The sequence below is a fragment of the Chenopodium quinoa genome, unplaced genomic scaffold (genome assembly GCF_001683475.1).
Source record: "Chenopodium quinoa cultivar QQ74 unplaced genomic scaffold, ASM168347v1, whole genome shotgun sequence".
NCBI classification, from domain to species: Eukaryota; Viridiplantae; Streptophyta; class Magnoliopsida; order Caryophyllales; family Amaranthaceae; genus Chenopodium; species Chenopodium quinoa.
The window spans coordinates 2,522,701-2,545,266 of record NW_018744143.1 but is presented as its reverse complement, the minus strand read 5'-3'; the positions used below and the strand labels follow the sequence as shown (position 1 = coordinate 2,545,266).

Here is a 22,566-nt window from a genome sequence, read left to right as displayed (position 1 = left end):
GCGTCTGAGAGGAAAAGGTTGTTTATAAATTACAGGAATTGGCAAGAAATTTGGAGCAATAAGATTTGATTAGGTAAATCTAAAGAAGGTGAAAGGTGAAAGGATGAAGGAAAATGGAGGGAAATTTATGAAAGGGAAGGGAGGTAGTTGGGAGGGAGACAGAAACGGAAAATTGGACGGAAACTGTTAAAGGGTTGTGTTAGACAAAGTTTTCACATCTTAGGGGTATTTGTTTACAAATAAAAAAATTTGGGTAGTTGTTCACAAAAATTCGGGTACTAATATAACTAATTATAGTACGCAAAATGCTTAGGATGGAGGACTAAGACAATTGTTTAAAGGTATAAGGAATAAATTAATAAACATAGCTAGCTACCCTTACTGGATTCCAACCACTTAAAGTACTTAAAAACGTCAATTACTGACTAATTATATAATTAATCTTAGCTTATCTTTTTTTTTTTAACTTAATCTAAATTAAACTAAATTAATTAAGTGAAAAAAAACCCAATTAGTCCTAAATTAACTAATTACATGTGAAACCCCTCCGACGCCTAAGTCAGTACATGAGATTGAGAAATCAAGAAGACAAATCAATGCTTGTAAGTGTAGTAAAAGTGAAAGTGTTTGTAGATACCTTATTTGGTATAATTTAGGGTATTTATACCTTTAGGATGTGGGCCTCAGCCATGGGCTGAGATTTAAACCAAGTAGCAAGTGGATTTGCCTTGATGCATGTTTGGCTTGAGGCATAGAGAAGTCCTTTTGTGGACTTTTGGGCTTGTGGCCTTTATGATTCTTAGGCCATTAAATTAAATAGCCCAAATAGGTTATTTGGACATCAAACAACTCTTAAGAAAATAAACTACGTACTAGGTAAAGTTTTGGACTTATGGCACATATACAGTGCAATTCACCTCTCTTTCATTAATTTCCTCTTAGACATTTTTCTTTGTTGACGTTGCCTCTCACTCACTCACTTACTCTTTCTACTCACTGAAAAATGTTTTGTTAAAATATCGCAATCGGTGTCGGAAACAGAAACGTTGACCTCAAATGGAGTTTCCGTGCATCATAACGCTTAACGTCGGATGTAAGACTAATGATGCAAATGATATTGAGTTTAGAAAATGTGAGCAGCTATGTGCTAAAGATATACATTTAGATGCTGCACAATAATTAAGAATTAAGGCGAAATTTTGGCCCGTTGTGTGGAGGATCAACACCTGAAGCAGACCACTATTAGTATCATTTTGCTTTGTTAAGGAGACAATTTAGGTTTGTCTTATTTTTCTTCTTTAATCTCAAATTATAATTTTTATTTTAATCATTTTCTAATACGTTTGATTGAGGACGCATCCCGGTTCATCAGTCTGATTTACAAGAAAATGTAAATCAGGACTCTTGTGGGCCACGCTTTGCTACGGAAAGTATTATTATAATATAGTGTATGGATGATGTATAAAAGGACGTAACAGAAAGTAGACGGCTGATAACAACGGACGTTTACCTCCTTTTATCCAAAGTATATATATAAAAAAGAGTTTTTCTAAGTTATGCCCTTCAAGTAATCAAGTTTCTAAGGTGTGCCCATGCCTTTTAAAATTTTTAAGCCATGCCCTCAACCACTGGCGGAGCCAAGTGGGTACAAGGAGGGACAGTTGTCCCCCCACTTCAAAAAAAAAAAAAAAAAAAAAAAAAGTTAAAAAAAATTATGTACAACATAAGGAATAAGAAAAAGGAGTTGGTTCAATGGTTCAAGGGTTTTCAGGAATTCTTTATGGTCAATGGTTCGATCCCTTTGTCCAGCATTTTCTTCTATTTTTATTTTAAAGTTTTCCCCTTTCCTTGCTTGTTTCTTTAATTCACAAATTCAATTAGAAGTAATACGGAGTACTATTTAATGGCATCGTGTTCTTACTTCTAAATTACCTTAGTAATTTACATAATTTTTTTGATAATGACATAAATAACAACCCCAAATTATTGGTTGTAGTGAGGATTTCGGCAAAGGTGTTTGATTTTATTATATATTAAAGTGTCCCGGGTTTGAAAACACTGCCATTACCCAAATTGGAATAAGAAATGGTTTATATGTTAAGATTACCGTTAATTAGAAATCACATTTATGAATTATTTGATAATTTTAATTGTATATGATTTAATAATTGATTCACAATTTTCAAATTAATTATTGATCTCTTTACAAAAAAAATGAAGACTTGAAGGTGAAGTTGTAATTAATTTGATATTTTTTTCAATTTTTTGGACTGTATAATTAAGAATTTTGGGTGTTCGGGTTGTAAAACTTATTTATAAGTATTAAGCATAGTCTGTAGAATTTATGTATGCTTAAAAGGTTCTGTCCATTTATAGAACACCACCTTTAATCCGTCCTCCTAGGTGGAAAATCCTGGCTCCGCCACTGCCCTCAACTCACTTTTAGTAATTAAGTGTACCCTCCTTGGATGTTTACAAGTTAATTGAGGTTGGTGTTTCGTGGCTGGAGTTTCGGTGGTTAAGGTCATGGTAGTCAGGGTTTATTTTTTCTCTCATTTCCTTGCCTTTTCTTTTCTTTTTTGTTTGAAATTTAAAGCTAACATCAGGTACCTTATAACGTCCAAACAAGATACAATTCATTAATGATAGTGAATTGAGGGGCATAGCGTTAGAAAATTGAAAAGACATGGACATACTTTAGAAATTGAACTACCGGTATAACACTATATCTTAGGGGAAAAAAAGTACTTCCTTCGTTCTTTTTTTATCGCATCACTTACTACTTTAGGAAGTTTACTTATTATTGCATCATTTCCTTTTTAGGATAAAAAATATCTATGTTCACACTGCAAATACCCAACATACCCTTACTTTTTCACACTTATTTTTTATTTTATCTTACATTACATGGACAATTTTGTATTTTTACGTTTCTCTCTCTTACTTTTTCCCACTACCAAATTTTGCCTCCAAAACCCCTATGATGCAATAAAAAAAAAAACGGAGGAAGTAAAAAAAAAGCCCTCAGACTTATTAACACGTGTTTTCTCTATTCTCGCGGCAAAAGGCCGACCTTTTAAAAACCCTCTCAGTCTTTCACTTCATAAACTCCTCTCCTCTATCAAAACCCAAAAACCCCCAAAAATGGCGAGAGACAGAGATTCAAGGAGAGAGAAACACGAGAGAGAAGACAAAGATGTCGTCGTAGGAAGAGACAACGACAAGAAATCCAAACGACATGCCGAGGAATCCGAGGATAATACTGAATCAACCATGGCTTCCGAAGACGAACAACCTAGGAAGAAGCACAGTAGTGGCAAAAGTAGGAAGCGAACTTCATCGAAACGACGTCGTTACAGCGATGATGATTCGGAATCGGATTCGGATTCTGAGTCGGAATCTGAATCGGAGTCGGATTCGGAGTTGGGTTCCGAGGGGAGCGAAAGCGATAGCGAGGAGGAGAGGAGGAGGAGGAGGAAGAGGAAGAGGAGAGAAAGGAAGAAGAGAGAGGAGAGAGAGAGGAAAAGGAGGAGGAGAGAGAAAGAGCGGAAGAAGAGAAAAAGAGGGGAAGATGATGATGATAGTGATGATGATAAGGGGAAAAAGAAGAAGAAGTCGAAGAAGAAGGATAAAGATAAGAGCAAGAAGAAGGAGAAGGGGAAGACTGGAGCTGTTACCAGTTCATGGGGAAAGTATGGAATTGTTAGAGAAGCTGATATGTGGTATGATTTTTGTTGATTCTGTCATTTTAATTTTCAATTTAGGGTTAGGGTTTTTTTTTATTTTTTATTATGATATTTAATTTGTATGTTTCTGGTTATGTTTTGGATGTTTTTGTTTTGATATTGTTAGGGTTTATATTTGTAGGAATTATTTGATTGTTGTGGAGTTGGGAGTTTTCGATAATGTTGTATAGGATGATCAATTGTTGTTAGGTTCAATTCTGTTATAGTAAAGTTTCTTGAGAAATATTAGATGATTTTGTAGCTTGATGTGATAGGAGTGTGATACTGGCATACTGCTATGGTGGAAATTAGGGTGATGGATGCGGTTGATTATTGCGTTAGGTTCGATTCTGTAATGATAGTAAAGTTTTGGGAGATGTTGATTTTTAAAACGGTGCGAATGTAATTGTCGAAGATGATGAATTGTTGCTAGCTCTAATTATGTGATAGTATTAGTAAATGCCTGCTTAAAGACAAGCTGTCCTCATTGTTTATAATAACTTTATTTGACTGTCTAAATAATCATTTAGTAAAACTTTATTACCATTTTCCTTTACCCATGTGCCATATCTCAGTGGAAGTTTTAGGTTCTGATTGAGGCTCTTGTGGATGGATTGTATGGAGAGGGTCCAACAATAGAGTTGGCAAAACTAAAATTAGCTACTCGTAATGTGTACTTTTCTACGGTAGTCAAATAATTGGGCAGTTGTTTTTGCCTTGTAAGTTGGTTAAGCCTCTTTGGAGTAGATTGCTAGAGGCTAGAGCCTCTGAGGTCAATTGGATGCAGTGGGTCTATTCGTTCTGTTCGGATATTATTTGTGAATCGGTAATGTTGATTTGAGGATAAATAAAGGAATTGTCTTTTGATTTTTTTTTTTTTTTTTAATAGTTTTGGAATCACTACTCTTGTTCTAATCCTGGCTAGCAACAATTAAAAGGGTTAAGCAGAAAATTAGGAAAACTTAGGCTTTTAGATGTATCAGTCATGTGGGTTTTTTCTGGAGCAATATTTGATAACAAATTCAGATGAAGGGGTGAAGTTAAATTTTAATTGTAAGAATGAGGAGTAGAGATATTAATATATTATGGAAGCCCATATTAGCTTAGCTACTTGAGAGATGACTGATTAGCTACCTAAGGCCACAAATTGTAATGTCATAACTCCTTGTAGACTGCAGCAGCAACATTGGTGCAAATAACAACGCAGATAATATTGCATCAAGCATCCTGTAAGTGCATTTCCTTGCTACATGTTTCCTCAACAACAACAATAACAACAAATCCAAAGCCTTATTCCCTAATGGATTGGGTTGGCTATATGAACCGACAATCTATCTCCTGTTGCCTCTACATAAATCCTCTTAACTCTCTTTCATCTATTGCTACTTGCTAACTCATTTTGGCCCTCCTTTGGTGTTGTTTGAAATCTTCATATCTCAATCCTTCGCTTTCTTTTCTGGTGCATCTTCAAGTTATTTCTCATTCCCATACCAACATAGTTGATTCTCCCTAATCTTATCGTCAATACCCGCAATACCATCTTTCTTTTTATCCCAAATTTTATTGCTCTAGGTAACTCCCACACATCCATTTCTGCTACATATTTTTAATATTCTCCTTGTATGCTCAACATTTGGACCCATATAGAATATTTTGACCCACACAATAATGCTTGTCTTATAGCTGTTTCGTAAATGCTATGATCGCATAATTAAACGGTCACTTTTATGCTCTTGAGCTATCTACACTTAGTTCTATTAGTTACTTTCTAAACAAAATCTCTACTTTGTGAAATTGGTATGAGATACTTACAATTATTCAACTATATCATTTTACCAAGTTCAATGTTAGCCCGAGTAGTCAATGTTTATATGTTTTGATGCAACAACAAGGTGCTATTTTTAACAAGTAGTTTTGTTGGTTGGTTAATTGGCTACATTATATTCATGAAATGTGTTGGATTGGTATTACTTTGGATACAACAAAATCATTCGATTAGAGCTAATAAATACCTTGTGTCAAATTTGAGAAATTCTATGGCTCGTATCTTTTGTGTACACTTCTTTATTACCTATGTCTAGTCAGTCTACTATTTAGGCAGAATGCTGCCACCTATTTTTACTAAGAAACTGAACGAAACTCCAGCAATGAAAGAAAGTGAGGAAGAAACAAATGTAGAAATAAAAAATCTTCTGAAATAAAGGAGACGGAGACTAAACTGGAAGAAGAGGGATTCAGTGAAGAAGATTCTTCTCCTTCCATTTTACAAAAGAAAAAGAGGATTAGGACAAAATCAAAATTGATGAAATAGGAAAGATCCGACTCATCCAAGTGAATGGAAAGGAGAAAACAAAGAATAAATTTCACTTGCACTTTAAAGAAGCATGCTATAAATAGCCCAACTTATTCTGGGAATAAAGATATTTCGAAGTTTTCTTTTTCTTCTTTTCTACTATAAATGCTGGAATCATCCAGTGCAATATATAAAAAGCCATCCATTTGGTAAGAAATGAAATGTCACAATATTTTTGTTTATATACGTTAAAATGATAGAAAGCAAAGAATTTATTTTACATACCTACCTAGTTTATCAATTCACAGGGAAATGATAAAAAGAAAGATTTCCTTGGCTACAAAAGAAAAAATATTGAAATAGATAGGAATAGATTCGGCCAACCCCAAGTATACATACATATGGCCCTTGTTGCACACAAACATTGTCATAGTTCTGCTAGAAACCAATAAAATTCAAAATCCTCTTTTTGGCCCTATATACTCCATTATTTGTCTCATTAGATGAATAAATTCTATTGTAGATTGTCGCAGCATAAACCTAAAATGGTTTTCCAAGATGCTATTTCATTTCCGCAATCTACCTTCTATCACTCTCTCTGGCATGACTCATAAGTTTTTTCCCTCAAAATTTTTAACTTTCCCGGGTATCTCTCTTGCTCTTATAAATAGGTACCAAAGTGTTAGTTGTTTCCTGTAATTCATAATGTTCTTATGTTGCTCCCACCTTCCCAATTATTTTATTATGAAGCTTGGGAGTAACAATGCTTTTGTGTAACTCAATACTTTGTTTCACCTTAGGTACCTATGGCAAATACCTGATAATTCAAAAAGGATGTGTATGCATGAGCGCATGACACTTCATATTGAGCCAAAATGGCCCAAAAATATGCAATGTTATCATAGCTGGTCGAGCTTAACACCTTAATTAATATTTGTGTTAATACTGGTAGCCTAATGTAAATGATGTACCATTGCTTCGCAACTTCTGGAAGTAGAGAGTACTAGAAACTGTGTCACCGTAAAAAATCAGTGGTAAATCGGCCAAACCAGCCAAGTGTAATACTCTGCATGAAATCTATCTTTCATCTTTTTTTTTTTTTTTTTTTTTTTAATTTTTTTTATTTAATAATTTATAATTTTTTTTAAGTTTTCTTTTTGTAATTGTCAGTTATACTAAGATATTCTCTCATTTTCAAGCTTCTTTACTTAAAATTCTGTTTCCAGTTTGTAATATGACATATGAGTCATTCAATTATTTGCTGTCTGTAGGAATAAACGACCAGAATTCACAGCATGGCTTGCTGAAGTAAAGCAGGTAATTGTATCATTTTCAGCCGAGATGCTAATTTTGGCAATGGAGCATTTGTCTGCATTTAAAACTTTTCTTTTTGGGATTTAAAATAGGAATTAAAGTAATAAAGGCTAGAAGCCGATTTCTCTTTTTTGACTATTTGAGTTGTGCTCTTTTCTTCTTGATGATTAGATCACCCAATATGTTGCCTCTGATTTGTGAATCTTTGCCTTTGTTGAGTCTAGTCTAGCTTGAAGATTTCTAAAAGAGTGCTTTGTTGTAATACCCCCTCTGTTCTTTTTAGTTGAACTCACTTTCCATTTTAGGCCATTCTTTTATGTTCTACTCACTTTGTTTTATTCTATTAATGGCATACCCTTTTTACCATCTTATCCCTTCAACCCCACAATAATTACACTTTTTCATACTTTCTTATTTATTCACCTTAGCCTTACACAAACCCACATTTTTACATTCTCTCTCTTACTTTATCTTACTCCCACTCACGTTCTTCAACAATTTCTGAAATTACGTATCTATAGTAAGCGAGTAAAACAAAAAAGAACTGCGATAACACATTCTTGGCATATGATAAATTCCTTTGCTTTCCTCTTGAAAATAATTGTTGTCCTGTTGCTAAAGTCATACCTCCTATCTTAGTGCATGTTTGTGGTTCCAATTGTGAGAGATATTTTTATGTGAAATTCTTCTTGTTTTATACAGTTTCTAGCAGTGATGGAAGTTGGAGAGGCAAAATCTGTAAAATATAACCATACAGTGGATAGCTAAAGCCTAAAGTTAACCTTGTATGCTTAAATTTTCAGCCGCTCAGTTAATATGTTTTGAGTCTTGAATCAAAGTAATGAGCGAATTCCAAACTGTGGTCTACCAGAATCATCCATGGTCCAAGCAACCCCCCTCTCTTTTTTCCCCTATGTTATGCATACCAGAATCATCCATGGTCCAAGCAAAACTTCTTTCAGGAGCTATTAATTTTGATTGATTTGGTACTGTGTTTACATGTATACAGCAATGTAGGTTGTGCTCTACATGGAAGTATTGTACTGTAAATTTGTCTTATTGGCATTTAGTTAAAACACTATAACTTAGGTTCAATAATTGGACGTTTTGGATTCTTTATTAGGTGAACCTTGAAAGCCTACCGAACTGGGAAGAGAAAAAAATGTTCAAGGAGTAAGTTATACACTTATACTTCTAATTATGCTACGATAGTTAACAACTGGGGTACAAAAATTTAATTGCATATTCTTTTACAGATACATGGAGGACTACAATACTGGTACCTTTCCTTCCAAAAAGTGAGTTTTATTTTATTTTATTTTCTCCTTAATGTTTTCTTGTAATATTCAGTTGTTTGTATGGAGCCATGAAGCACTCGTTTGAGGATAAAATAGTTTCAGGAAAGCCCTCAGTCCCACATGTTTATAAGTTTATTAATATCCTTATGAAGAATTGCATAATGATAAATCCTGGATTTTTAGCATCTGGGTCTGAAGTCTCTTAACATAATAATATAATATTATAGTAAGCCTATTTTATGACTTGTGACAACTCAAATCTTATATCTACTAGGTTAAAGATGTGGGATATTATATTGCCCCCTCCTATTCTTCAATAACTTAGTTTATTTGTTACTAGTTTTGTTTATCTGATATTAGTGGATCTTAGTATAATTTATGGACAAAGCTAAGGTATATTTTGTATAGGTATCATTAGGATCGCATGTGTCATAGACGATACAAATACAATCTAAAACTAGTTAATAGGCAAATCTAACAAGATCAGACAGTGCTATATGTTTAATTATATTCTGTATGTTAAAAAGGAACATTTCAAAAATATAGGGAGTGATGCATAAGCATGCCATGTCACAATAAATAAATAAAATTAAGAATCAGTGGAATTTTATAATAATCAAAATACATAAATATTATTTGAGATATTTAGTTAAGCTTGATCTATGTTAAACCATCTGAGATAATTAAATTTGGGTAAATTGATTATTACTTTTGGCAAACAATACAATTTTTTTGTAGTCCATCCGTCACTATACAACCCCCCACCCTTTCTCTTAATATTCATGTCTTTATATAAATGCCCCATTTCTCATTTTGGGTGGGTCACGTCAAAGTGGAACAACTTAATATAATAAAGGGAGTATAGAATAACGTATAAGAACCATTCATTCCCTGAAAATGTTACAATTAACAAAATCATTTATTAGTCTGTGTACAATATATTTATTTCAGTAATCAAAAAGAGGTTAATATGGATGATTGGATGAGACTTTTATTATTTATAATACAATTAGGTTAATGACTCTTTATAATACAATTGTATTTAAATTTTAGAATGTAATTATAACTAGGAGTGACTCATATAAGTTCTTTTTGAAACTGTTTAGTCTCTAAGATCATTTGGATCGGTTGTATCTGAAAGCTAGTACTACTAATAAGAAGATAAATGTACAAAAAATCACGACCATACTAGTAGAGAAGCAAGCAAAGAGAATTGGACTCAAGTCAGATTACGCTAAGGATGCAAAGTTGTCATCACCAAACTAGACAAATGTCATATTTTTAATATTCAAATACAATTACTCAGATGCTTTCATAAAACAAAGACAGGATCCAAGGAAGAGTTTACTTACTTCCCTTAAAAAAATAAGAAGCAAATCTGGAAGCACCAATGAAAGACAAAATTTATCCTTTTAACTCTTTTCTAATATGCATAGATATTTTTCAAATTACTGAATTTGGTGAACCCATGGTTGATCCGCTACCACATCCCAGGTGTTGTCTTCGTGCATTGTTCTCTTCCTAAAGGTTTTTCTATTTTCCATAGATGTGAGTTATGTATGAAGCATCTCTTACCAAAGTTTACAATTGTGCTGCAGGTACTATAACCTTGACATATATCACAGAAATAAAATGGAAAAAGAGATGAAGAAGGGTTTTAAAAAGGTCGTGCAAACGGAGCGCACTGTATTTAATGATGAAGAACAGCGTCGGTATGTTGTGCCTGTGAATTGTATTTACCTCAACAGATTGTTGTTCTAGTGGATATATTTATTCCTGTTTCTCTCATCCTTGTACCCTTTGATCAGTTGGGTGTGGTAGTTATTAGTTAATATGGTATTCAGGCATGTCCAAAACTTTATAGCTGTCTGTGTAAGTTAGCAGGCATGACGCTTAAGTGACTTTCCACCATCGTTCTGGTCTTTGGAATCAGTATCACTCTGATAATTTTTTTGCGATTTCCTTCCATGAAAATTTTCATACATGTTCTGTGTACCTATTACAGACACGAGATGATGCAAGTTCGCGAGAAACAAAAGGAACAAGAGGTGGAAGCATTGAAGGATGCCATGAAGAGTGGCATGGTTAGTCTTAGTTGCAGACATTTTTTGCTTGCTAATAATAAGCAGGCATTTTCTGCTAAATATTTCATGTTTTTCTTCTTCTTTGTTTCATTATATATATATTTTTTTTCTTTTCGTGGTTGGATTCTTAGGCACAAGCAATGATAGAACAAGCTCGGCTCAAGGAGGAAATGGCGTATTTGTTTAAAATCGGAAACATTGAGGTGATAAATGACAATTCTTCTCTGTATACTGTAGTGCACTTTTTGGGTGTATACTTTGGACCTGTTACTGACACTTATATGGAACTTATTTGTAGGCAGCAACTGCTATCCAAAAAAAATTGGACCCTGATGTTCCTATGTGAAGAGGAAAGCAGCAAAATCTTGTAGAAGCTTTTAACTGGCAGGTGTGATGCTTTTTACCATAAATATTCTGAGAGGTGTAGTTGGGCTGGAGCTGCAGGCGAGAGATAAGAATAGATTGTAACAATTGTTTTTTAGGATGCTTATCTATTTTTGGAGCTGTATTTGTTGTCAATTGGGCACTTTTATTTGAAATAAGATGCAGACATTTGCAAGTGCTGAGTAACTTGAGTATGAATTCGTCTAAAATTTGTGAGGCAGGTATTTCCTTATTTTTTGTAGATGTGCAGACAGATACAATGTAAGGTCTTGTGTTTCTAGCTTATACTATTTCCATAATATCTTCTTTTGACTTTCGCATTATAATAAGTTTTTTTGTTTCTTAAAATTTTGCCAAGAGAAATCCTGCTTTTCAGTGATGTGCCTCCCTCTGCACTCCACAAACACTTTCATAAGTGTGCCTTCCCCTCCTTCTCAGCTCAATTTGTGAAAGGAGGGAAAAAAAAATAAAAATTAGGAATTCACTCTTTCTCAGGTCTACTGGCCCTTTTTAATAAGTGTTTATTGCAGAATGTTTACTTGGTTTTGATTAGGTCAACAAATTGTGCTATGGAAGAGAATTACATATTTCCTGCTGCTAACAAGCTTCATTATAATTTTCTTTGATGATGAAATTTGTCTTAGTAAGGCATCAATGACCCCTTCTTTTTGATGTTGGCGAAGAAGAAGCCAAGGAATAGGATGAATTTATTAATATTCCCTCTTAATGACTATTTCCTCCATCCTTAAACAGCTGCTAAATTTGGCCTTTTCAAAGTCAAAATTTATTATCATTCTTTTCATGCTTTGTTAAATATATGGCTTTTAAAAATCTTGTCATGTCATATCTGAAACATCCTAAATCTGCTAGAATTTCAAGATGTTAGGATTTGTTCATGTCCATGGACTAGTACTCTTTATTGCACTATTAATTGTGTTGTTGGGCAATCCAAACAGTGATATTGTTAGGAAATGAGACTTTGTACATATATATTCTTTCTGTAGGTCGTTTTGCAGGCCATTTTACGCAAGTTTACTTCTATGTTGACAGAATGGATCATATGTTATAATAGCAAATTACATAAATTAAAGATAGCCTTTAGAATTACATTCCATACATGATTATTGATGGATGCGTAAATAAACTATCTTGTTTATTGAAGTTCAGTAGATTCTTCAGGTGTTAGATCTGTAAATCCCATAATCCTGTATCCAAGGACTTATACATGACTGCTGCCACAAGATTGTGAGTGGAATATCTTCAAGTGGCTGCTGGTAGTAGTTGCATTTTATGATTCCTGCTTACTGTACAGTGTTTATTTATGTTACTTTTGTGGCAGTGGGATCCTCAAACATCAGTATGCCATGAATGGACTTGGCATAGTTGTAATACAAAGATAGGGAATATATGTGTATTACTGTACAAGTGCTTAAGTAGCTCAACTCCTTGAATCATATTTGTAACCTTTTGGCAAGAAAGATGATAGATGCCTTAACAGTTTGGCTCTTTTGTTTTGTCGGGAGAGGGTGGTTTTTAGTAGCTTAGTCATCCAAGAGAGGCTACGAAGGTTCGTCAAACCCATATTACCATGTATTTCAGATTCCAAAAGATATTTAATGAATAACTTGGCAAACTCTATTCTCAATATTTGGGTGTATCCGGACTATCCTCCAGTTTTATTATGTTGTAATATCTGTAATTTAATTCAAATTCAACATTTGAATGACGACACGTGTTAAAGGCCTTTGTGGAGATTGGATTGGAATGTTAATTTTCCAACGGTCTTGATTTAATGCATACTTTGGAAATAAATCATATTTGATCTGCCACCAATTATATGTGCATCTTTAATTTTATTATTGTTATTTCTTATTAATCTGTCTATATAATGTGCAAAGTTTTACATACTCTCCTCTCATTTCATAGTTTTGAATCAGATCGGCACTCCTAATTCAAACAAGAATTTGTGTACAGATATCAAGTGCTTTTTTTTTTTTTTTTTTTTTTTGAAGTTACTGTTGATCAAGAGGCGAAGGTCAAATTCTGCAAAGGTAAGACACGATCCTCATATCCAAATCATTTGTTGTTTGTGTCGATTTCTGTTTGATTTTAAGAACCCTGTGTTTCATGTCATGTCACTCTCCTTTCACCCTTGTTGATGCATAGTAGTTCATTGTCCATGTGCTTGAATGTTGATCGATACAATATTTACTGGTCTTGTGTAGACTCGTATTTTGTGATGAGACGTTTGACTGAATGTGGCATAATTTCACAGTAAATTGAAGCCGAATAATTGTGGAACATTCAATGAGACTAGAGATCTCAGTGAAATTATAGTTGGAATTGGCTTCTTGTTTGCATTTATGTTTGTTATGCTTTGTTTTGGAATTTGTGGTGAATTCTTCTTTTTCCTTAATCACTTTTATTAAGATCGCTTGGAGCAGGGCCTTAATAATTGGCTAAGCAGTATCAGTCACCCTAATGGTTGCCTTCCTTGAGCACAAGTGCTCTTATGATTAAGAACGAAGATCTGTTGATGGTACTTCCATCTAACTTTCTTCTCAATCCTTGGCTAGGGCTGACAATTCCTTACCCGACTTAATAACCCGACCCGAATGTACTGAGAGAAACCCGATCTGAACCGAACTTAAACAACCCAATTTGACCCAAATATTATATTTTGTGATAATATTAAGTTCTACACTTTTTCTGATAGTTTTTAAGCCCAACCCGAAATTTGACCCGAACTTTGCCACCCCTAATCTAGCCTCCTTTATTTTCCTTTTTTTTGTTGGTAAGAAGAAGGCACTTTACGAAACATCTCACAGGTCCACCAGGCTTGGGTTAGCGTGCAAGGCTTCTTGGGAGTGGGGAATAAGGGTAGGGGAAATCCCCGCCTCCTAGTTGCCCCTAATGGTGATTGATCTCCCAACCTGATGGCTGTGAAATGCAATCCTTACCACTAGACCAAGTACTACTTGGTTTTTCAATTTAGCCGAATTGACAGGTAGGTTCTCATGTTGTGCCTTTTTTGTGAATTTTTGGATTAGGAAGGGTTGGGAATGAAGTAGGGATGACTATGGGTGTTGGTGGGGCATGCAAAAGGACAAAAATCAACTGTGTTTGTGCAACTTAACTCTGTTAAAAGGAAAAAAGGCTTTATCTTTCAATCATCCGTTGATATCAATTATAAATATCCTTTTGTGGGATGGGTCTTAGTTTGCTTTGGAAATCTGTTATAATGTTAAGGAGAAACAATTATGCTGTTAAGCTGTGTAGCTTTGTTGTCATTCATTCTGGAAGAAATGAAGCCTAGAATCAATAGTCTAGAAAGCTTTTTATTCATTTTGAAAAAGCTTTACTGGATTCTGTAGATAGCTCATCTTGTTCAGAATTATCACATTTGTTGGGCACTAATGTAGTAATTATGTCCAATTTACGTAAATTGAGATGAAGTTACTTATCCATGTTGATTGAATTGGGATGAAAATTACAACATTCATATTATTGATTGAAAAGATGCTTGGAGTTTCCATATTTCTTTTGATGAACCACAGTGGGTTACCTTACATAGCTATGCATATTTGTAAGGATAAAAAATTTCAAGGTCCTCATTTATAAAAATTCTATGCCAATATCATGGAGACCTTTGCTTATGTTTTTAAAGGATACAAATCTGCAAGGTCCTCAGATAATAAAAGTCTGCCATCATGGAGACCTTGATTGAGAGAGATAAATTTCTAATGAGTTTGTGGGTGAATTAATTCATAAATTAAATCATACATTTAGAACACACATTATTGGTCTTATGGTCTACATGCTTTCTTTACTGATGCATTCTTTTTGGTCCTTAAACAGCTGCAACTTATTATCAATGGATGTCCTTCAACCGGATTCAAAATGCCCAAGAACTTCAGCAGTCTTGGATGATAATACTGAGCCTGATTACTTTGGTAAGCTTCACGACGATCTTCTCATAGAGATTCTAGATAAGCTTCCTATGGAAGTAGCAATGGATACCTCCCTTTTATCGAAAAGTTGGAAGGACCTATGGAAGCATAAGAGGAATGTTGAATTAGGTCAAAAGTGGGTTCAGAATTGTGGTAAGTCTCTTTTCTCATCATTGTTGAGAATTCTTAATGCTCTTTAGGGGCAAAATATTCACTGTATGAAAGTCTCTCTTCCGTATGACTGCCATGTGTCTAGCATTGTACAGTCATTGATGACCTATGCTAGTTTGAAAAATTTGGAAGAGCTATATATAGATTTCAATGATAGGAATGACAACAGAATCAAGTGGAGGAGGCGGTACCCATTGGTCGATATGCCTAATTGGGTATATAGCCCTTGTTCGTCATTGGTCAAATTAATTCTTATATCGCTACAACTAAATACTCTTCCTCCTCTGCATTTCAAGGCTCTAAGGGAACTTTATCTTGAGCATGTCAAGCTTACTAAAGATTCAGTGGAGAAGATTACTAGCAATTGTCCTTCTCTTGGTCTGCTGAGTCTTAGCAATTGCAACCCAACTACTGGCCTTAATATTAATGTTGCAGCAAACTCTAGCCTTCTTCATTTAGTAGTAAACGAGGAGTTTACTGACGTCCGAAATGCAACTGAGTTGTGTATTAGAGCTCCAAATGTGAAAACAATAGAATTTGCGTCAGCCCTGCCTAGAAAAAGCTATCGGATGGATGGAACTCTCGCCTGTTCTGAAGCAATTTTTAGGCTGGATAAAATGCATCATAGACCCCAAGCAATCAGAATCTTTAGTTCAGGACTTAAGGGCTATTATGCAAAGAATTTTTTGGGGCTTCTCAGAAAACTAGCAACTGCTAAAGTGCTTACAGTGAGCAGCTGGTGCATTCAGGTATACATTACTTCTGTGGCTTCCTTTTTTTTTTTTTTTTTTTTTCTTCCAGTTTGTGTTAAGTTGAATAAGCATCTCTTGATTTTCTGCTCTTTAGAATGTAAATCAAAATGAAGTAGGATGTAATCTTAAATTTGACATTGGCTCATATGATATGTCCTGTTCTTCAATTTTTAACTTATGAATTGAATGTTTGTGTTTCCTTTTAGGTTCTATCAATGGAGGTTTATAATTTCAGGAAACCTCTAACCTTTGAGGCCAGTCATCTCATCCTAGAGACCGGACTGTGTAGATGGGAATTCCAGGGAATAGCCTACATGCTTTTGGGTTGTTACAAACTTGAGAATCTCACGATTGTCATGGGGGATCCTGCACACTTGAATGCAAGTTCTATTACTTTTTTCAAGCTAGATTAATATTTACCTGCAATTTAATAACGCTTGATTCTATCTATTTCAATTTAGTGAATTTTTTTTTTCCTGCAGTATGACTACATAAAAAATGTGACAGTCTGTCAAGTTCGTAACCCTGGAGTACAATTTGACAACATCTTGCAGCAGCTAGAAACTATTGAATTCAAATACTACAGTGCAACTTACCAAACTTGGGATGGCGATGATTTCAACGAGTCCCTTTTTTTTGCTGTATCTGACTTTGGAAGGCTGCTGGCATGGAATCTTAAAACATATGCAGACAATCTCAAAAAAGTTGTTTTTTCTACTAGACAGAAGCATTTTGCAAGTGACCAATTTCGCAGTATTGAGGCACTGTCCACATTCAAAAAGTTATATCAGTGTCACTTGCCATGCGTCTATCGGAATCCAACTGATAGATGTCATCCAGCTCTGATTGGTGTTAATTTCCACCTAAGGAATGGCTCTGATAGGTGTAAATTATCCACATTCGGAATGATGCTTTGTGCTATGGGATCTTGTTCAAGCTTTGTGCTTGAATTTTCTTTAGACTACAGACAACGGGTGTGAAACTCTAGTTTCTGTTATGATCTTTTTTTTTTTTTTTTTTTTTTTTTACCTTATGTTCCCTTTCGTGTGTACGAAAGAGTGATAGCAGAGTTCATTATCGTCTTTATTGAATTACATGTCCTGGGGCTACCTAGTATGTTGTTGCATAGGAGAATAGGAGATGCAATTTTATTTTTAAACTACCTTGTATGTTGTTGCATAGGAGATGCAATTTTATATTAAACAATGTGGCCATTAGGCAAATGTTAACGCATCTATGGTAATGACAATTTTAGAATAGTGTTGAAAATTTTAATACAAGTTATGCAAGTTATTTACAGAATTCTTTTCTCAAATATTTCTTCTTTTTTCTCTCTTTTTTTTATTTTTATTTTTTTTTACACAAAGATTTCAATTTTAGTGACTGCCTTTTAGACCTTTGGAGGTGTTTACTGTATTGTGGTAATATAGGTTTTTTTTTTTTTGTTAAGGTAGTAGATGTTGCTTTGTAAGTTTTACATCAACAGACAACAGTATTACAGTAATGCATACAAAATATACAATTGTCAACTAGTCAATTCCTCATACTACGTACTCCATTTGTTTAGTTTATTTATGCATTTTGACTTTATTATAGTTCACATACACCAATTGTTGATGTTTTATGAGAAGAAAAAAAAAAACATAGCTAAGTGGAATTTTGGGGTTTGTCATGACTCGTATGAGGACTTTTTACCAAATTGAGCTTTGTTGGCAAATTATTTACCAAATTGGTCTCGTGGCAAAAGTATTTCCCAAACTAAGCTTTTGGGGTAAAACGCTTTCTCGGACAGCGTTTTATACCCAGATTTAAAAAAAAATAAAAAATCCAAGAAGTAAAACGCTGTCTGTGTTTGACTTTTTTTCTCAAACTTCGTATTTCATATTTTATAAAAAAAAAAACCCCCCAATACAGCATAAAACGCAGCCTGAGGCAGCGTTTTCCTCTGTACAATAAACGGCAGCGTTTCTTGCGGGACTTATATCGAATTGCAGCTGCGTTTTTCTCAATCTCACAAACGCAATTTACACTCTCTCTCTCACTAACTCTCATTCTCACAAACACCGAACCACCGCCCCTGCCACCGTAGCCTCTGCCGCCCCTGCCGCTGCCGAAGTGAACGAAAGCTGTTGCCGGCATTGTCTCACTCACTCTCTAAATCCGGGTAAACCCTAAATTCGTAGTATAATGTTGAATTTTACATTGAATAGTTGATAGTTGTTGTATGTTGTAGCAAATTGTGATGTAAATTGTATTAATTTGTTGCTAATTAGTAATGAAAATGTGATAAATTATTGATAATTATTGATGATAATGTGGTACATTGTTGAGGAAAAATGTAGACGAAATTGTTGATGAAATTGTCGATGCTAATTTAATGTGATACATTATTGACGAAAATAATGTGGTTTATTTTTGATGAAATTCTTGATGAAATTGTTGATGGTAATGTGGTTTATTATTGTGAAAATAATGATGAAATGGTTGATGGTAATGCGGTACTAGTATGTTGATAATTGTATGCGGTACTAAGAGTTAATGAAATTGGTGATGAAAATGTTGATGGTGAGAATGGCTTGTTTCATTGTTGTCATATTAGGTAGACATGTAGGTTCTTGAAATTTGATATACCTTTCCATTATCAAAGCTATGTATGTTATGTATTGTTAAATTAGGGTTTTTTTACATTGTTTTAGAATTCGATTATCCTTAAATGTGTTTTGGTTGTTATGTAGAATATGGGTACACAAAATGTAGTGTTGTTATGCCGGTGGGGAGGTGAAATTATGTGCGATGGATCAAATGTTGAGTACAGTGGAGGGAATATGGAACTTATAACACTTGAACCGAACATGACTGTGATTGATCTGATGAATGAGGTTCACAGTAGTATCGGCTCAAATCCAATGAATGTTGAACTGAACCTTAAAATGAGGTGTGAGACTGGCCATGGGGTTCAAGTGTTACCTGTCTCTACAAACAAACATTTAAAAGCTTTGAGAAGCATTGTTGCAATGAAGGGTGTTCCCAATGAGATATATGTAGAAACGGTGCCTGTATGTACCCAACAAAGTACTTGGGCAGAACAGCATCCTACATATGTATCCGATTACAACACCGCGTCCTTCCAAGGTCCCTCAAACCACATTCCATCGAATGAATATGGGATGGGAACTTTAAGTCGCTTGTTGCATGACGATCAGATGCCGTTTAGTTCTCATATAGTTTCACCGGTTCATGGGGGGGGGGGGTTGTGTGACAATGTTTGGCCAATCCGGTCTTTCGACATCACACACCGTGGCTCCATCACCGATGCGAGATGAGGTGCAAGCATCACCGTCTCAAGAAGAGCCAACTCATTTTGATAATATTGTGAATAACGAATTGTCGGTGTACGATGTGTATGCGGATACAGATGATGAGGACGATAATGGGGAGGAGGATGATGGACTTGATGACATGGATCTTAAAGCTGGGCAGATGGAAATTGATGAGCCCTTGGTTAGAACTATAGTACCCTGGTTTAGTCAGATAAATGAGAATTATGAAGTTGATGACTATTGGGCCGATTCGGGTAGCCATACATCATTTGTTCCAGGGGGAGAATTCGAGAAGGGGATGTACTTTGATAGTAAGAAAACGCTTCAAGAAATGGTGAAGATGTATTCTATATAGAGAAATCAATTCTACACCGCAGTGACCTCAAATGAGAGTGTCCTTCATCTGCATTGCAAGAAGAAATGTGGTTGGTCTCTAAGGGGTACCAGGACAAGTGAGCACTCGCGTGGCTTCACCATAGTCACATATAAAGGCCCGCACCGGGAGAACTGTGTTACCGAAGTACTATCTACTGATCACCCACACTTGGATTCGTCCATAATATCTGAGTATGTGAAGTCCTTTGTGCAGAAAGATCCGACTCTAAAAGTTGAATTCATACAAGAACTCATCTCCAAGCAATTCCATTTTGAAGTTCCGTATAAAAGAGCATGGTATTCCAAGGACAAAGCCATCACTCAAATATTTGGGGATTGGGGGAGTTCTTACAGCAGACTTCCTCAGTTCATGCGAGCACTACAACAGTCAAATCAGGGAACCGCAGTCATCTGGAAACACAAAGCTCTAGTGGAGGGTAGGTATACCAGCAACATGGAAGTGTTTGAACGAGTGTTTTGGGCATTTGGTCCTTGTATCGATGGTTTCAAACATTGTATGCCTGTTATCTATATCGATGGGACGCACTTGTACGGGAAGTATAAAGGAACACTTTTGGTTGCTACAAGTGTGGATGCAAACTTCCAAGTATTTCTACTAGCATTTGCGTTGGTTGAAGGGGGAAAACATTTCCAGCTGGTCTTGGTTTATGAGCTGCCTTTTACTTGTGTTACCAATTTTTCGACTTTGCCTTTTACTTGTGTTAGGCATGTCAATTTCATAATCTAGTAATTATGTTTTTTAATTGGTTTGGCCATATTGTTTTAAATGAACAGATATCATGGACGGACACGATAGGACACCAGGACCTCTTGACCGTTCTGTCCTTACACTGCAAGATAGACATCGGAGCGTTGACATATGGGAGCAGTCGGTAATGTTTCACGTGCCATTTCGTGTACTGATTTATCTTGTTTTGATGTATTATCCAGTATTATTTACGGTTTTTTAATGAATTACTTCATCCATAATACCGCTCCCGGCCATACCCAGGATGACTCATCGTCTAGCCAGCTGACTCCACCGTCCCGAGACCTCTTCACCACCATTCGGCATTACACAAGGCGTCTTCGTAGACGGATGGAGGACACACAGAATGGAGATCAGTTACCTCCAATACATGAGTCCGGATAGTATTAGTTAGTTGATCTTTTTATGGTACTCAGATATTTAACAATGTTATATATAATGCTTACATTATTAATACAAGAAATGTTTTTTAAATGACTCTCTGTACAATTTGAAGTTTATTTGTCCGAATTTGACTTTTGTAATACCCCGTATTTTTATACGTATTTTAAATTTAAATAAGTATTTCTTGATGTATTTAAACAATATGAAATAAAATATTTAAGGTTTCTTCAATACAAAAAGAATGATTTTAATTAAAAATATATTTTATTATTTAATAATCTTGAAAATATTAGATTTTATGATTTAAAATATTGGGGCACATTATTTTATATTAAATAATTTAAAAAGACAAGTTTTAAAGAAAGTCAAATCCTAATCCGATTAGGAAAGGGATTATTAAGGGAAGTAAGTAGGAAGGCTAAGAGGGAGTATAAATACTCCTCATGTGCCTAGGGTGAAAATTCACCCAAAGGCACGTTCTCTTTCTCCCCTCTTATTTTATTTTTCCTTAATTTTTCCCTTCCCCTTTTATTTATTAATTTATTAATTTATTGTTTACACCACCACCACCACACACGCCGGCCACCACCACCAACCTTTTCCGGTGGCAGCAGCCACCAGGAAGCGTGGCAGCGGCGGCCAGGTGGTTGCATATTGTGTATTCTCCGTTCGTAATTTTCTTAATCTCGATGTAATCACGATTAAATTCTAACTCGTCCGATTTTTACAAAAAAATAGTATTTTTTCGTGTGTAAACAATATTCTAAACAAAACTCACTACCATTAGCACCACCCTTTCGTGACCAAATTCAGCCTCTAAATATAGTTTTCGGGCAGTTTTTGATTTTTAACGAAAGATATATGTTGTTTTTCTTATTTTAATTAAATCTACCCTAAATCCAATTGTTGTTTTTGGGTTTTGTGATGATTCTTAGGATGTTTAATAACAAGTATTTTAATTATAATTTTTAGATTTTGGTTTTTAATTAAAAAGCCCCAAGATTGGAAACCCTAGGTTTTTAAATTAATGTTTATGGATGGAATTTGATTGTGGTTGATTGAAATTATTAAAATTAATGTTTTTAAACAAAATTACAGCAATTTTAAAAGTTTTAATATTGCTGGAATTTTTATATATAAGTCTAATTTAAGTCTCTTGAAAAGATCTTTAATTACCCATTTAATTGGGAACAAAGTAAGGGTTTTAAATAAAAATTCAGATTATTTTAAAGGGGTTTTTGAGTGATTTAAAGAGAGTATATATTGCTGGAATTTTGTGTTAGAAGGGTATAATACTCCTTTATAATTGTGGTTTGTAGGAGACTTCCAAGTGAGTGACTTTGTGTAATCGTGGCTATTTTGAGATCGTATTCGAGGTACGTTCGCGTACTTGGTAAAGTTTAAGTGTATAAAAGCATGCTAGGCTTTGTTAAATTAATTCCAAGTAGTATCATGATAGGTGTTGGATGAAATTTGTTGATTGGATTAATGTTGGTGAATGATTTGTGATGATGAATTATTTATGGTGATTTGGTGATTGGAATTAATTATATTGGCATGCTGATATTGAACCATACTTTTATTATTGGCATGTTAGAAGGCATGTTTGGTTAAACTGGATGTTTATCTTGGTTTGGATTATGGAAGAGGAATTTTATCATAGTTCATATAATTTTTATTGATGCTATAAGCATGAGGAAAGAGCTATTAAAGTGTCTTAGTACACATGGATAATTATATTGCGGTG

At 34.7% G+C, this 22,566-nt stretch overlaps 2 protein-coding genes across 3 annotated transcripts; both read left to right on the top strand.

The window, feature by feature from the left end:
* Positions 1-3,013: 3,013 nt before the first annotated feature.
* Positions 3,014-11,410, top strand: LOC110693265 (transcriptional regulator ATRX homolog). The gene is made up of 8 exons (XM_021870425.1): positions 3,014-3,722; positions 7,290-7,335; positions 8,456-8,505; positions 8,589-8,630; positions 10,229-10,342; positions 10,636-10,714; positions 10,846-10,917; positions 11,013-11,410. The coding sequence occupies exons 1-8, from the start codon at positions 3,145-3,147 to the stop codon at positions 11,058-11,060; spliced, it is 1,029 nt and encodes a 342-aa protein (XP_021726117.1). The 5' UTR covers positions 3,014-3,144; the 3' UTR covers positions 11,061-11,410.
* Positions 11,411-11,517: 107 nt separating this feature from the next.
* Positions 11,518-17,314, top strand: LOC110693264. 2 transcript variants are annotated; one of them, XM_021870423.1, is made up of 4 exons: positions 11,518-13,149; positions 14,957-15,968; positions 16,178-16,351; positions 16,454-17,314. In XM_021870423.1, the coding sequence occupies exons 2-4, from the start codon at positions 15,267-15,269 to the stop codon at positions 16,949-16,951; spliced, it is 1,374 nt and encodes a 457-aa protein (XP_021726115.1). In that variant the 5' UTR covers positions 11,518-13,149; positions 14,957-15,266; the 3' UTR covers positions 16,952-17,314. The 2 variants fall into 2 exon arrangements, with proteins under 2 accessions (XP_021726115.1, XP_021726116.1); XM_021870424.1 differs by having other exon boundaries at positions 11,518-15,968.
* The last annotated feature ends 5,252 nt before the right edge of the window (positions 17,315-22,566 follow it).

What these genes read in the sequence shown, in the direction of transcription:
- LOC110693265 (XM_021870425.1), top strand. Translation starts at nt 3,145, where the DNA reads ATGGCGAGAGACAGAGATTCAAGGAGAGAGAAACACGAGAGAGAAGAC. An exon ending in AATGATGAAGAACAGCGTCG is followed by an intron (nt 10,343 to 10,635) that starts GTATGTTGTGCC and finishes TACCTATTACAG; the next exon opens with ACACGAGATGATGCAAGTTC. An exon ending in TTAAAATCGGAAACATTGAG is followed by an intron (nt 10,918 to 11,012) that starts GTGATAAATGAC and finishes ACTTATTTGTAG; the next exon opens with GCAGCAACTGCTATCCAAAA.
- LOC110693264 (XM_021870423.1), top strand. Translation starts at nt 15,267, where the DNA reads ATGAAAGTCTCTCTTCCGTATGACTGCCATGTGTCTAGCATTGTACAG. An exon ending in TGAGCAGCTGGTGCATTCAG is followed by an intron (nt 15,969 to 16,177) that starts GTATACATTACT and finishes GTTTCCTTTTAG; the next exon opens with GTTCTATCAATGGAGGTTTA. An exon ending in GGGATCCTGCACACTTGAAT is followed by an intron (nt 16,352 to 16,453) that starts GCAAGTTCTATT and finishes TTTTTCCTGCAG; the next exon opens with TATGACTACATAAAAAATGT.